Below are 17,166 nucleotides of genomic sequence, written 5' to 3'. Positions count from 1 at the left end.
TTATATTACTTGTCAGGATTTTAGTGAGATATATCCTCAATCATATATAGAGGATATAGTTAAAGATGGTTATTTATTTAAGAGTTCTTCTCATCGTTGCATTTCTGATTCATCTTTGAGGAATCTGATTTTAGAATTACATGTTAAAGGTGTTGTGAGGCATTTTGAAAAAGGGAAAGTCATAGAAATGATGAAAGATTAATATTTCTTAGCCTAATTTAAAAAGAGATGTGGCTCATATTTATTGCACAGTGTAGGATTTGTTAAGAAATACAGCACTAGTCTATACATCTTTGTCAGTTTCATGTTAAGCTATGGGGTGATGCTTATATGATTTTTTGTTAGGTTACCTCCAGCTTTAAGGAAGATTATTTAATTTTTTTAATGTTTGATTATTTTTTTAAATGACTCTTTTCATATCATATTATAAAACTTCTGATGCATCTCACCTTGTTAAATTATGTTTTCATGAGGTGTTAAATTGCATGGATTACTAAAATAATTATTTTTTATTAGGATATTAAATTCAGAAGCTATTTCTGAAAAACTCGTTGAAAATGAAATATAATATCAATTTTAATTGCTTATTACCTACAAACTATTAGGCAAATTGAGATAGTTAATCGAAGTTTGGATGGTTTATTATGTTGTCTGATAAATGAACATGCATCTGGTTGGGATATGATATTGCTTATGGCTGATTTTGCATACAATTTATGAAATTGTAATAGTATTTCAATCTAAAGCACTCGTTGAGTTTCCAATGTTTTGCATGAGGACATTCATAGAAAATTGGCTTCTAATCTTGTCAATTATAAGCTTTTTATTGATTTCAATAGGAGTTATGTGGAGTTTAAACAATTGTATAAAATGATAGTATTTTTATATTATGTTTCACTTCTTTCAAGAAACTTCCCTGTTTGCCCATCATCAATTTATACCACTTTGTGTCCACCAGTTTCATCTCCAATTGGTCCACGATCTAATTGGAGATGAAATTGTGGGTTGCCCCACTGTCGATAAGCACCATCACCTCCTTGTTTGCTCTCTTCTCACTTTTATGGTGTGATTTGGAGTGAATCCCACCACTAAGTTCAAGGAGATCTCTGTCATATTTAAATGCAGCTTTTCCTCCTCTACCAATGCCTCTCCCACCTCCCTCCTCAGCTTCCTCATCATCACACACGGTGAGAACTTGAAGAGTTTGGTCTTTATAACTGTACCCCGGTGTACACCTCTCATCACATCTGAAACACGGTCCCTTCACCCTCTTCTCCTACAACTTTTCCATGAGCTTCTTGAAGTTTCCCTTGATTCCCCCTCCTAAAGGCTTCTACTTTGGGGTCTTTCGGAGGCTACACGGTGTCGGCCCCTTGAGTGCTAAAAAGTTGGTGGTCATCCTATACAAGCCTCCTAAACCGCTGCCTCTGACCTCCCTCTCGAGGTGCTTTTGATCCCCCACTAACTGGGCTAGCTCTATGGTCTCTCCCAAATCAGGAGATCTCATAACTCTAACTTCCATTCGGATTTCTGGTTTGAGCTATTTCATAAAGTTCCCCTCTAGTATAGTCTCAAAAAGCCGGCTCAGTTGGCTAGCAAGGTATTCAAATCTCTCACGGTATTCCATCACTGATTCTTCTTATGTCAGAGCGAAGAATTGCTCATAAAAGTCCCCTCCCTTGCTGGTTTGAAAACGTTCTAACAAGTAGTCCTTGAACTCCCTCCTACTTCGTATGGGTCACCTTATGTCTGTCCACTAATACCATGCAAAGGCCTTCCCTTTCAAACATAGGCCAGCTGTCGTCAGTCTCTCCTCCTCCATCAGCCCATTGACAATAAAATACCTCTTCACCTTATAGATCCACCAGTGTGCATCATCTCCCTAAAAAATAAGCATCTTCAGCTTCCTAATCATCGGATCTCCTCTGCTCCCCCTGATTCCTCCATAACTTCCTATTCCTCAAGTGGGTGGTCTCCCCAAAGTGTGTGGATCATCCCTTCCACGGTTGTAACCAAAATCAGCACCTCTCCGATCATAATTAGCCTCCTTATTTCAAATTTAGCACCCCTTTGTTCTTACCCAACTCCCTCATCCCTACGAATCGGCTTTAGAGGAGGTATTCTTTCTTCTCCTTTGAAGATATCCACATCATGATCATCCCTTCAGCTGCCAAAATTTGTTTTTATTCCTACCGACACTCTTGCCTCTAATGCCGCCATTTGGTTGTGAAGATCCAACACCTTCACTATCTTTTCTAGGTTGGAAAATTTATCCTCCATTGATGAAATTCTATCCTCAACCATTGCTTTGAGTTGGCTCATCTCTCCTTCAAGACGTTCTTCCAAGGCATCAACCTTCTTGGTCACCATAGGTACTCGGATCTTGGCCAAACAACCAAAAATAATGTAATTTTGGTCTTCAAACAGCAAAAATTAGCAATATGAAGGGGATTTAGATAGCAAATTGAAATAGCAAGAACGTCCTATATTTCAGCCTAAGACACTGCTCAGATACCAATTTGATAGGAAGTGCTTGTAGAAATCAAAGAACCCTTCGCTGAATTTTAATTTCAGCAATCCCGAACAACAATCCACAAGAACTAAGAGGAATAACAAGAGAAAACCTTTTTAATTGATGATATATGGAAGAAAAACAAATAAGATACAATGGATCTTCAATTTGAGAGGAAGATCGGGCTCTCCCACTTCCCTAGCCCCCGGCTAGAGCCCACTCAACCTAAGAACAATGAAAATTCAACAAACAATACATAACCCTAGCCCTAGGAAAACAATCTACTTAAAGCATACAATAATTTTCTCAAATCCCCAGACAAACGTATCTTTCCCTCATAGCCGCCCCTTATTGACCCATTCAAAATCAGTCGTGGTCCCCCACCCCAAAGGAGGGCTGAAGTCTCTAGCGGAACCTCTGTTCTGCCTCTTGTAAACAAGGACCGGTCCCTCTTGGACGGGTCTAACATATTGTTTTGGTTAAATTTTCTTTTTTTTTTGTTTTGCAATTGAGCAAACCTTTTTTTTGCTATATTTTGTTGTCATCATTTCATGAATCCTGTTTTATTTTTTAATTTTTTTTATTTTTTTTTATTTATGAACTACATTTTTTGTATTATTCAAGTTGTATTAGGGACCCTAGACCTTTAGTCGTCCAACATCATGTTGCCTTGGATATCTTGGAAGTTTCTCCTTGTGTTTCTGGTGTGCTCATATACATGTTTGTCTTGCATGAAATTTTCATGCTTTTTTGTGCTTTTGAAGCTTCTTGAATCAATTTGTGAGTTGTAAGAATCTGTGATAGATTTTGTGAAGAACATAAACAGTTAAGTTCCATGCATGCCGTTAGTCTCTTGCTGATTCTAATTTATTTAGTTATAGTTTAACTTTTATTCAGAAGGAAGCTTGTGAGTTTTCGTCATAGAATTAATCTTGGTGTGTTTGTGATGTAGAATTATATGTGTAGGTTGATGTATAATTAGGAAATTATGCGCTTGATGGGGACTTGATTGGGGAATTAAATGGGTTGCTATGTTTGGAAATTTAAATTAAGAAAGGAGAATTAGAGTATCTCCTATTCAAAATTCAAATTGATATGAAATGAAAATATTTCCTAACTTAATCCATCTATTTTAAGAAAGTAAATTCAGATTTAAAAGATTTAAAATCTGAATTTGATCACTTTCCTAATTTACGATGTACTAAATTTGAAAGTATTGATTGAAGGGAGGGGATTGTAGAGGCAACTTGGGGCTTGGGTGGCCGGTGGCTTGAGGAGGGACGTATGGCGGGGTTTGGGAGGCAGGTGGCCGACGGTTAGGTGGGAAGGAGATGTGTGGCCAATGGTGGAGGGGAGTCGGCTAGGGTTTGGGGTATAGAGTTCGACCAAGGAAGAAAGAGGGGGAAGGGTGTAGTCGGCCTATGGTTTGGGGTTGTGGGGGTTTTCAACCAAGAGAGACAAGGGAGGATGGGTTAGCGGTTGGGTGAGGAGAGGGGAGGAAGTTGGCGGAGGAGGTGGACCACGAGCCCTGACATTTCCTGCGGTTTGTGGGTAGTACGTTTCCCTTATCTAGGGATCTCAAACAAGCTCTCACAAGAACATAAGTGCTGAAATTTTAATGAAAATAATAATCATCCTCTTCAAATAAGAAGAGGAGGCTATAAATAACCAAAATACAATAGTAAAACGAAAAAAACAAAAGTGTTCCTGGGGTCACATGAACCTACTCTCTCAAGTGATGGTAAAATAGAAAAAATATAATAATAAGTCGAATACAAATAATAGCTTAGAAATAAAGAGTTATAATCATGGTCGTAGATCTCTTCTCTGGTAAACTCTCCACTGTTGGATGTCCACATCATTCTACCGGGGTGGAAAAGAGCTCGACTCCGTCGAGTATGCATCGCGGGTGCTCTCATAAATCTCTTGTGCATTTGGATCAATCCGCTGAAGCTCCTCACACTCTAACCATCACACTCTAACCAAGTGTCCTTTAACTCTGACTTATCTTTCCATCTTATCAAATACTTTCTTCATTCATCCTCTTTTGTGGAAATGATGTCATCAGTTAGAATCATGACAACTGTCTCCGTAATAGGTGTTTTGGGAATATTTGGAAGTGGAGGAAAGCTTGGGTTCTCACACGGTGGGATTACACAAGGCTCAATTTGTAGTGTATTAGGTGGTTTAAACTCTGGACCCTCTTAGGCTACTAAATCTTCAATGTTAAAAGAGGAATTATTATCACAATATGTAGACAGATCCGCCACATAAGTATTGTCATTGATTTTCTTAATTATTTTGAATGGTCATGCACTTTTATCATGTAATTTTTTAATGGCCGCTTTCGGAAACCATTCCAGAAGAATTCAAACCATCACTGAATCACCAACTTCGAATGTTTTGAATCTTCGTTTAAAATAAGCATAAAGGTTATAATTCAAATTACTCTGTTCAATTTTGCGTGTAATTTATTTTTGCAATTCATGCAGATGCATTACAAATGAAGATGCAGACTCAGAAATCATATACTTAGGACACATGGGTATGAGATCTAAAGGTTGTCTAAGTTTGTACTCATATACAATTTCAGCATGACTCAAACCAGTGGTGCGGTTCACAGAATTGTTATAAACAAATTCAGCCGTGGGGAGTTTGAAAATCCCAATCTTTAACGTGCTCACCCACTACGAAACTCAACAAGTTTCCTAGACTCCTATTGACCACTTTAATTTGGCCATTCGTCTGAGGATGAAAGGACGTAGAAAATTATAGTTTGGTGCCTATTTTCATCCAGAGAGTCTTTCAGAAGTAACTTGTGAATTATACATCCCTATCAAATATGATGGTCTTGGATAAACCATGTAATATGACGACCTCATTAAAGTGCAGCTTGGCAATAAGGGAAGCATCAAATTTTAGAACAGGGTAGGAAATGTGCCATCTTTGATAAGCGGCCAACTACGACACATATGACATCATTCCTACGAAAAGTTTTGGGCAGGCCAAGAACGAAGTCCATGTTGACATCTTGCCATGGAAAACTGGGAACGGGTAAAGGTGTGTAGAAATTTGTGTTTTGCTTTCGTTGTTTGGCTAGTTGACAAGTGTGGCATTTGCTGACCATCTTACCCACATCTTTCTTTAGGCTAGGCCAAAAGAAACGGTACTCTACAGTCTCAATAGTTTTATCACGACTAAAGTGTCCGGCAAGGCCTCCGACTTGAAGTTCCCAAACAAGGAATTCCCTAAGGGAAGTACTTGGAATGCATATCTTCTGAGCTTTGAATAGTTATTCATATTTAAAGAGAAAATCATCCACTAGGTGCGAGCTACCTATAGACAAAAGGGAGTAAGTCTCCTTGAAGTCGGGGCATTCCAAGTAGTCCTCATTGACCTGCTCAAACCCAAAGACTTCTGCTCTCATTTCAGTGGTAGTCATCATATGAAGACTGAGGGAAGCGACAGCTTTATTCTCAATTCCCGCTTTGTGCCTAAGGGTGTAAGTGTACTCCTGTAAAAACTCTACCCATCGGTTATGGCGTTCATTCAGTTTTTTCTGAGAGTTGATATAACGAAGAGCTTCGTGATCTGAAAAGATGGCGAACTCTTGTGGGAGCAGATAGTGTCGCCAATATCGTAGGAATTGAATCACTGCATAGAACTCTTTGTCATACGTGGAATAGCGCTGCCATATGTCATTTAATTTTTCACTGAAGTAAGCAACAGGGTGACCTTCCTGGCTCGATCTAGTGTATCAAACCATTCCGTCGTGTGGCGACGGAGCTTAGCTAGCTCGGCTTGATTTTCTCTAAGTTGTTGATTGATCGTGTTCTTTTGACCTACCAATAGATCTAAAGTCCTGTGAATTTATTCGGGGTCCAACCCTATGTCTAAGGGTGACTCAGAACGATGCAGATACAAGGAAAGAAATATGAAAACACAATCAAATGCGTTGATACTTGTAGGATGCGATTTTAGATGCTAAAACATGTAATAAAGAAACCCTAACATGCATGTAAATGCAACCATGCTCTTATACCAGATGATGTAGAACTATATGCGTAGGTTGATGTATAATTAGGAAATTACACGCTTAATGAAGAGTAAGAACAATTATTCAACTTCTAATAATTTTAAATGATAGATTGAAAACAATAAAGAGACGATTAACTTAGGCAATTGGTTACACGATAATCTTTAGGAGCACAAAATATCCAATTCAAATCATGCTTTGCATTACATTGGGGTTTTTAAAGGAAATCCCTAGATTAACAGTTAGACTAGTCACTATTAGGACCCCTCACTCACACTCTTAATAAATTTTTAGGCGGAAAAAGATTGCATAATTTTCATGATGCCATAATTGAGGAAGACGTAGAAGAAATAAGATTCGGAAGGAGTTCACGTTCGTTAGGATTTGGAAGAGAGTTGCCACTGAACAAGAGGTTGTCATTGGTCAATAACAGTTGCAAAGGAGAAGAGGATTCATTCCACATATTCTTTGACGGATTGGTCGTTATCAAGATCTATGTCGAAGAACAGAGATCAGTGAATGTCGATTAATCCTTGATCATCAAATATGAAGCTGTGATCAAACTCCGGATCGGCCATGCATGAGTGGACAACAAACTATGGGTTGTTGGAGCTTCTGGACATCAAAGGGAGATCTTCCGGATAGGAGGATAGCAGGGCGGTCTTGCTGAACTTTCTGGACAGCAATAGGACTTTTCTAGATAGCAAGTTGGTGGGTTATGGGATGCGGGGCAGCCGGTTTATGTTGCTGGAATATCTGGACAGCAACTTCAAGTTTAGCATGGTTAATTTGGGAGGAAAATAAAAGTAGGAAGTAGAGGGAAGTGTGCGTGTGTTGGGGGGGCTCTAGCAATTAGTGGAGAGAGTGGTTAGAGTTTATTTGAGTTGCCAAACATAGACTTTCAATTAAAGGAAATAGATTTAAGATAATTTTCCCAAATCCGAAATTTAATTTGGGGCAATTTATGGGAGGAATTTGAATTTGAGTCTTTCAAATAAGGAGGGAGGAAGGATGGGGGGAAGCAGTGGGGCCTTGATGGGGACTTGATTATGGAATTTAATGGGCTACTAAGTTTAGAAATTTAAGTTAGGAAAGGAGAATTAGAGTATCTCCTATTCAAAATTCAAATTGATATGAAATAAAAATCTTTCCTAACTTAATCCATATATTTTAAGAAAGTAATTTCAGATTAAAAAGATTTAAAATCTGAATTTGATCACTTTCCTAATTTATCATGTACTAAATAGGAAAGTATTGATTGAAGGGAGAGGATTGTAGAGGCAACTTGGGCCTTGGGTGGCCTATGGCTTGAGGAGGGACGAATGGTGGGGTTTGGGAGGCAGGTGGCCAGCGGTTAGGTGGGAAGGGGATGGGTGACCGACGGTCGGGGGGTGTCTGCTAGGGTTTGGGTTGTGTAGTTCGACCAAGGAAGAAAGAGGTGGAAGGGTGTAGCCGGCCTCGGGTTTGGGGTTGTGGGGGTTTTCGGCCAAGAGAGACAAGGGAGGATGGGGTGGCGATTGGGTGAGGAGAGAGAAGAGGAAGTTGGTGGAGGTGGTGGATCACGAGCCTGGACGCTTCCTGCGGCTGGTTGGTAGTACGTTGCCCTTACCTAGTGATCTCAAACATGCTCTCACAATAACTCACCAAGAACACAAGTGCTGAAATTTTAATCATAATAATCATCATCCTCTCCAAAGAAGAAGAGGGGGCTATAAATAGCCAAAATACAATAGTAAAACCAAAAGACAAAAGTCCCCCATTGGGTCACATGAACCTACTCCCTCATGTGAGGGTAAAATCAAAAAAATACAATAATAAATCAAATACAAATTATAGCTTAGAAATAGAGGGCTGTAATCATAGCCGTAGATCTCTGACTTCTTATATGGTAAACTCTCCATTGTCGGATGTCCTCATTAGTTTGTGTATCGCATGTACTATCTGGTTTGTTGCTGAATAGATGGATGTTAAAGTTTGCCCTATTTCACCTTTAAAACAAGTCATATGCTTTCAAAACAAGATTGATCTCTTAAGGAGATTTTATATATGATAAGAGCCACTGGAGTAATGGAGGACTTTTTATCACAAGAAGCATGTAGGGATTTTGATTTCGGACAAAAAAATACGGGGACACTCGAGGATCGCTGTCACATAAAGGTTATTTCTTCGTTCACATAGTTTTGATTTCACCTTTTTCAAAACTCTGAAAGGGGAAATAAAAGGAAGGTGTGGAGGAAAGGTGCGTGAATTATGAAAGGCTGTTGTCTTGCTTAGCTATTTTTTCCTCCAAGGTAACTGTCTCAATTTTTGAGGGAAGCATCACACATTCATGCAAATCTTTATTAGAGCTCGCTGAAAATTCCATATGCAGGAAATCTGTTTTTATTCATCATAATCATGCATTTATATGGTCATGGCTACTATTTATAATAGCAGGCCTTATTCCAAAATGAGAAAACGACCCCAAATTTATAAGCAATTGCCAAGGTATTCTATATGACAACTAAAAAACATTAGCCCATGCCATTTGACATAAATAAGGGAACGAATAGGTACATCCCATAACATATTTCTTATATTTAGGTGAGCTAATGCGATATTAAAATTGGTGGTGGCGTTTAAATTCTGCTGGTCATAGAATTTTGTGGTTCTGTTCTTCACAAAGACTGAAAAAGAAGGGGTACCTAGTTCATTGAACTCGGAGAGGTTTTATTGTGCAAAACCGTATCCTTGCATTTGCAAAGAGTGATGCGATGCAATCATGCGTGGATTAAGAATTGCACATTAGAGATTAATAATAGACTATTGACTTTGCATATTAACCATAAATTCTAGCTTGCTCAAGTAGAGTTCAAGAAAAACAGTGATTGATTAAGACATGGTAATTGACTACAATTGCTTAAAATCTGTAATAACTTAGTTTTCCCAAAAAAAGGAAAGTTTCTTGTAATTGATTGGAGATAATAGGCAACGTTCTTGAATTTCAAATAGGTTTTAAAATTCAATTAAGACAATTGCCTCAATTCTAGGACTCAATTCAGGAAAGTAATCAATGGTTCATGAGGAAGTTTGAAATTCAAATCCAGAATTTCACAGGGCGGCGGGATGGAGCTGCGGGGCTGCTGGCGGGATGCTGGCCGGTGGGTGGCCGGGATGTGGCCGGCGGGAGGCTGGCCGGTGGTTGGCTGGACTGAGGCCAGCGGGAGGCTGCCACCAGGGGAGGGGGATGGGCCGACAGCCTTAGTTGTTTGGAATGGGCGGCGGTAACAGCAAGGGGAGAAAAGAAATTGGAAATTTCTTGGGATTCCACGATCACGAGTTCACTAACCTCAATTGTTGTCAAGTTGATGTTCCACAATATTAACTAGTATGAAAACTAGAACTCAAGAAGAGATCTAGTTTTCTCCGGCGAACTCACTAAGAGATCTTGGAGTGAACTCACAAAGAGAACAAGAAGCAAATTTCATTTCATCAAAAACTAACTATTACAATCCATCATGCCTCATATAAAGAGGCCCAAAATAAACATAAAATAAAATGACGTAAATGCCCTCAGGGCTACATAAGCGAAATAATGCCCTCAGGGGCAAACTAGGAAAATAAAGGAAATAACATAAAATGTGAATTCATCAAAAATAGAGACTCTGGATCATGGCCGTCGATCTGCGCCTCCGGCGATCGTACACGTGTCGAAATCTGATGTCCCCATCAAAGTGGCTATTCGTATAACTAAAACTTGGGACCTCCGTGATTCTCTGGAGTCAATTTAACTACTGCTTTAGAAAAGTTGATATATTTTCAAAAGGAATGCTAGCTTATTTACTTGGTGGAGTTTATAAAAACTCTATTATACATTTTTGACACTTGTGTTTCATCCCAAACTTATCATGTTCGGTATGTGGCGCTCAAGATATCAGTGAAGAAATGGTGTAATAGTTTCCTTTATGTTTTCCCCACATGCATGAGGTACAATTACCTCTTTTGTTATTGTTGATTTTAATTAAATAAGCCGTCCATGATCGTGTAAAGCAGTAATTTGTAACATTGAGTTCACTATTATTTTAACGTGAAGGACAGTTTCTTTGGCGTAGTATAGTTATTTCTGAACTTTAATAACAATTGCTGACAAATTTACGAGGTCTATGATTCTCTTCAATTTGCAATGACAGATAAGAACCTCTAGAATTTATCATTGGATTCTGCGCTCTACTGGAATTTTTAGATGTTCCTGGGATTGAAATTTTAAAGGCATTGAGGTTTCCTTTTATTGTCGTCACTATTCTAATGTTTATCTGTATAATTTATTTTGACGGGAAGTTGTTTACTTTATTATTTCCAGACAGATGGATTGACGCTTATTTCTGAGAGTGATTGGAAGTTCTTTTGCGAAGAGTGGAATGGTTATGAAAGTATGGGCATTCGCGCGGAAATTGCTTTTAGTAACAATGCAATGAAAATAGCCGGATCTTGTGAAGGGGTTCCAATTGCTGAGGAGGAACTTCACGACATTAAAGAGGAAACAATTGAAGTGCTGGAGGAAAGAATTCCTTTTGTTATAACTGATCCAGAGGTAACCGAGCTTTCTTCAGCCTTCATGCATGTTGATTTCCATGTTAGAAATGAGATCAGATGTAATTTTTAGTTCTTTATTGATCAAGAATATTCTCTTATATATTTGATCTTCTGTTTCTTCCCTTTCCTATTTATGCTTATAATTGAAGTTTTGCTACTTTTTAAGTGCTTCCCTTTTTATCTGAAGTTGACGGCTAAGAGCGAATCTCAGAAATTTATTTCTATATGGTGATTGGAAAGGTCATATATTTCTACCTTTAATTTCAAGATGTGTCTGGCTAAATATTTTCCTGCTGTGTACATGTATCTTTTCAATAGCAATAGTTTGCTAAAATCCTTATTTTTCAAGGGACAGAGAGAACATCAAATAGGTTGAAACCTTAGGATAAAAAGAGAGCCCATCTCAAAATTACACTTTAAAAAAAAAAAAATTGTAGAGAAAAGGAGTTGGGCATCTATAACTTATCCAAATTAAACTAAGAGGGAGGGAAAAGGGGTTGTATCCATCTCCATCAAGATGACCAATTTTACAAAATTTATTAGGGCTTCCTCTTTTTCATCTCTCTATCTCTAATTTTTTAATAAAATCACATAATTTTCAATGTTAAATTTCAAGCACACAGCATATTTTATGTAACATTAATTAATTAATGCAGACGAAGAAATTATTAGAGGAGAGGAAGAGAAGTGACAAGAGAAACTAGAAGACAATATTACTAGAGAAAATAAATCAGGGATAAATTTTAGATAATTAATATTCGATTCAATCATAATCAAGTTACAATACAATGCCAGAACCATTTATATAAGCTAGGGCTTATGCTACTTGCCTAAACTACTTAGACATTAAAAAGGAAATAATGTGATATATAATATTTAAATATAATTAAAATATGATTAAATTGAATACATATTTAGAAGATGGCATGGAACTCTTAATAATCATATTTTTCTTGTAACATTCATCGGGTCCGAAAGAAACTCTTCTACAAAATTTGGAAGGTCATGGTTGTCATGGACGGGGAATTGGTTCATGCTAATACTTTCCATCAACGAGAAGTGATTCACATAGCATAAGACAGATATATGGAGGCTTTGGTGGCTTCCCTGACAAAGCATCTAACCTAACTTTGCAAGTCATTAACTCAAACCATATTTTACTAGATGGTTGTAGTGATAGCATAAACTCAATGGCAGGCTAATAAAAGGGAAGAATCAGGGAATCAAAATAAATATGAGCTGCTGGAAACAATTTTTATTTAAAATGATGAATTGCTTTTGAGATGGAAAGTAAAGCATGGACTTAATATCACAGACCTAGACTGGAGATGGAAATAGTACTAAAAACTGTGGATATCCTTCTCTGATGGCATATGAAATGCTTCTAGAATAGTAGTTAATTATGTTGGTTTAGACTTAATTACAAGTTCATCATTATGCACTATAGTGGGCTTAAGCTCGAGTACTGAATTAATTTTAGATCGATCTTTAACATTATTATTGTTTATCTCAAGTTACTCATCTTCAAAATCATGGTCATTAGAATAATATTTTTTATAGATTGATATGTTAGAATTTTGAGCAGCAAGGTCGTTGAAGTTATTGATAAAATACTGATAATTGTAGGATTCCTTTAAGTAATCTTCTAAAATTTCAAAGAATGTATTTTTTAGGAATATTTATTTAAATTAGAGTTATATCCAAGCTAATTTTCCATGTGGGGATGTTGATTATCTTGATGTAAAAATCAACTTAATAATATCAATGACTACATGGTGAATATATTTAAGCAAGTGATTGTATTTCTCATAAATGTTTTTCCAATAAGATAGGAATTTTGAGCAATCCACTTCTCTTGATTGTTTCGATGCAATGATAACATACAAAAAATTTATAAAAGTTTCAAGCCATGATTTAAGAACTCATAATACCCAAAATTAATTGTTATCATGCGGCGAAGGAAGATGATGGTGTGGTTTGTAGCATGAGGTGATGAAAGCTCTTTAAATGAGTTGTAAGACTTTAACAATCTTAATTATAGTGCATGAAGAGGTTGCTACCAAGTACAACAATAAGGGAAGGCCAATAAGCCTAGCAATGAAGTGTTTTAGAGAGGGTTGTAGGTTTTGTTGTGGGTATATCATGTGTGCGATTTGTGTGACAACCATGAGTACGACATATTTTATCTGAGTAGAGGACATTGTGGGATTTTCAAGATCCAATGTTGCAAAGTTCTGACAAAGATCTTGCAGCATGGTCGTTGATTCTAGAGTTTATTTATGCAAGGTAGGATGTGCTCCGTGGCAGGTTAGGTTGGTGGATGGTAGCATTAGTTATGTTTCAGAGATTATTAATGGGAGTTATTGCAAGCAGTGGATTATTTTAATGCGAGATAAAAGATGCATATGAACACTGAAACAACGAATGCATGCAATCAACGAGCAAGCAAGGAAAGTTCTCTTGATGCATGCAAGTGGAGATTGTAAACAAGTGGCACTGAAGAGGTGGCAGGTAGACATGTTGTGCATGAGACAAGCAAAGTAGTGCATTATAATGTAAGAGTAGGGACCCTACTAAATAGCAGTGGAAGTGGAATTTGTAGCGCATGCAGTAGAGAGTCGGTTTGGTTGCACTTTATGGGAAGAAGAGGAAGATAAAGTTGTGGGAGAGTATCAGTTCAGGATAGCGAGTCTGGTTCAAGTCTAACCCAAAATTGACATGATACAAATATGTTTGACCTAAACTCGCCTAACTTGAACCCAACCCATTTAACACATTTATTATATGGATCATGTATTTTTTAAGGATTAACATGATCCATTCAACCCAAACATGGCAAATTTAACCCAAATATTATCCATTTAACTCAAACTCAAATAGTAACTTTGTCAATTTTGGATTTCAAGGCCAACCCAAATTGAACCCATAACTTAGTAGGCTCAAATTTTGAGACCTAAACACCTGTCAAAATTTATAAACCTAGATTTTTCAAGTCGAGTCTGTGTCGGATTATCATGTCAGGCCATTTATTAACACCTCTAGTTGTAGGGCATGTGATTACAGATCTGAGGGTGTAATCCAAATGTAGAAGCAGTTTTGGATCATGAATCATGCAGAGATGTAGTTGGGCCACAATGTCACAGTGTGTGCGTGACAAGTAGGTTGGGCATGTGATGGGGGAAATAGGGTACATGCGAATGGTGGCAGGAGTAGTTATGAGATCATCTATGGGTCAATGGTTTGTTGCATTGGATTGTTGAGTGTTGTAGTAGTTTGTTGGGTTTGCTGGAAGCCCTTAATAAGGTTAAGATCTTGATTAGGGATTAAACATGATATATAACAAGAATCAACTCCAATAGTAAATGATGTAGTGGTGTCAATTCAGGTCAGCATGTCAGGTTTAGGTCTAATCCAAAGTTGACTCGATCTAGATAAACTTGACTCAAACTTGACATGTCTATCATATGAGTCAAAATGTTTGGCCCAAACAAAACTCAAGCTTTAACTGCCTAACCCAAATCCGACACATTTGATCCATTTATTTTATATATTATGCAATCTTTTCTTTTTAAATTGCCACGATCTGTTTAATCAAAATATGACTTGTTTAATCATAACTCGATTTGTTTAACCTCGAATGATAGTTGGGTCAATTTAAAGTCAATTTTGGGTTTTTGTGGTCAACCCAAGCCTGATCCAAAAATTAATCAAGTCACGATTTCATGCTCAAACCTGACCTAAATTATAATATAGTCTACTTGAAATTAGATTTTTTTAGTCGGATTCAGGTTGAATTATCAAGTTGGGTTATTTATTGACACCCTAAAATGTTATGATTAAAGTCGAAGTTACTGGCACAGATTAGATAATTTAACCTACCGTCCGACCTTTGTTCCCGCCTCGCCTGCGCGAGCTCACCGGGCCGGGTCGTGACAAGGTGAGAGTGAGAGAGAGAGAGAGAGTTTAGTGAATCAATATTCAATTCAATAATAATAAAGTTCTAATGCAATATTTGATCACCTTATATAGTTTAGAGTTTATGCTGCTATCCTTAACTATTTAAGACATTAAAAGAAGGAAATATGATGCCCTTATTATATTTTATTAATTATTTGAAACAATTAAAACATATTTAAATTAAGCGAACACAAATTTATAAGCTATTATGGAATGACTCCTATTGATCATACTTGTCTAGCATCGTTGACCTTTCCTTTTTAGTGTAGTTTCCCCATCATGTCTAGCCCTCTGTTAGTGATAGTGAGAATGTTGACAACGACAACTTAATAGCTGCCATTGGGCATATAATAATGAAATGAGATGAGATTAGATGTTCTTATAATTTTCACCTGAAAAAGCTATTAAGCGCACAACACCAACCTTCCATTTTAAGCATAAAAGTGTATCCTCATGCTTCTAAAGCTCTCCTATGCTAGGAATGGTGAGGGTGGTTCCAATGATGTTGAAAGCGTGCATCATTAGTGATTGGTAATTGAGGTGATACCCATGATGATTTTAAATGTTTTCAGCATTTTATTCTTTCATTTCTTTGAGATAATCATTTTGACATGTATTTGAGAGTATTGGTGACATCTATTCATGCTAATGTCTAAAGCCTACTTGATGGGTGACATCCGTTTGCTTTGCAACACCATTGCTCAACTTTTTTCGGAAGTTAATCAACTATTATTTGATCATGTACACGAGTTCCATGGAGATGAACTTGGAGAGAGTATCATTTAGAGGAAACGGGATTACCTAGGGCCCTAGGTTGGCCCTCATTATTCAACAACAACAATTTACAATAAGATCCTTGAAATGTTTTTCCAAGACGATTCACCATTTCCTATCAAATATGTAATGGTGCATAATCTTTTTTTATATTATACTTATTTCCCTTTTTAGATTATTCTAGTTTATAGGATTTATAAGAAAGAAAAATTCACTTCAATCAGTGAGAAGGTAGATTTTTATCTAAGTGCATTATTCTCCTAATTTTTTTCCACTTTTAACATGTAAACAAATATTTCCACACCACATATACTCTCTTCTTCTCTTGCTCTCTTGCACACCGACCATCTTTTAAAGCTAGAACAACCATGCTTTGGCAACTAATACTTTTTATAAAGTTGAAAAAAACCTTCTTATACATCATGGTTATGTGTGCTTCCATCCATGATCTTCAAAAATATGATCATCATCATCATTATTTTTCTTATCCAAATGTTTTGGGCTCAACTTCTTATATCACAATTTTTTACACATATCTTGCACAAATTAACTTCTATTTATCTTACATTCAATCTATTCATTTTTTCCTTGGCTTTCGACATTCATCTTATCTGCGTGTTTAATCGATGTATTTTCTATCCTTTTTTGCATACTAAAATCATTTCCATCAAGTTTTCTTTATACATGCTACTTTAATCATTCCTTTTATATAATTATTTCTTAATATATCGTTTCAAAGTTTTTCACACTTTCTCATTTTTCTCACACTTAACTTAGTTATTAATAATTCATTTATTGCCCGACACTCAAATTCAAACAATATGGCTGATTAACTATATACAAAACTTATTTGTAGATCTAGATAATATTCACTTCTTGCATAACACTCATAAGGCTCTTCTCTATTTAAACTCCCATCCTAAATTGGTGATTAATATATTAATTTTGTATAATAAGCTAGGAAGCTGTTAACCTCTGGATAAAGAGTAAAGATCATCCTCAAATCTCAGTTAAAACCCAAGAAATTTACTCTATTACATTCCTTGAATCCATCAGGTCCACAGATAATGCCGGAAATCCCGTCAAAACTACTGTAGACGCGGCGTCGTTCGCGTCTGTCTCCGTGAATCCTACGACAACACCTCGATCCTCGCCTTCTCCGCGTCTATAAAACAAAAGGCTGGCTTCCCCGACTTCTGCTCCCACAACTGAATCCCTCCAAGCTCCCGTCGATCTCTTCCCGACGTCCCTGCCCTCAGCCCGTCGCTGCCTCCCGAGCCTCACATAGAGAGAGAGAGAGAGAGAGAGAGAGAGA

The 17,166-nt window shown here is 37.2% G+C and overlaps 1 protein-coding gene across 3 annotated transcripts in view; it reads left to right on the top strand.

Annotated features, from left to right (window-relative positions):
- LOC110116051 (ubiquitin carboxyl-terminal hydrolase 26) overlaps positions 1-17,166 on the top strand; it is a 90,412-nt gene that overhangs the window by 44,802 nt on the left and 28,444 nt on the right. For all 3 annotated transcript variants that reach the window (XR_003699511.1, XM_028691697.1, XM_028691696.1), the window contains exon 11: positions 10,888-11,118. Coding sequence is in view for 2 of the 3 variants with exons in the window: in XM_028691697.1 (XP_028547530.1) it covers positions 10,888-11,118 (231 nt within the window). In the remaining variant the exon portion in view is untranslated. The remainder of the gene's footprint in view (positions 1-10,887; positions 11,119-17,166) is intronic.

The sequence above is a fragment of the Dendrobium catenatum genome, unplaced genomic scaffold (genome assembly GCF_001605985.2).
Source record: "Dendrobium catenatum unplaced genomic scaffold, ASM160598v2 original_scaffold_51051, whole genome shotgun sequence".
In the NCBI taxonomy this organism is placed as follows: Eukaryota; Viridiplantae; Streptophyta; class Magnoliopsida; order Asparagales; family Orchidaceae; genus Dendrobium; species Dendrobium catenatum.
The sequence above is the reverse complement of the archived record's forward strand: the minus strand, read 5'-3'. Positions and strand labels throughout refer to the sequence as shown.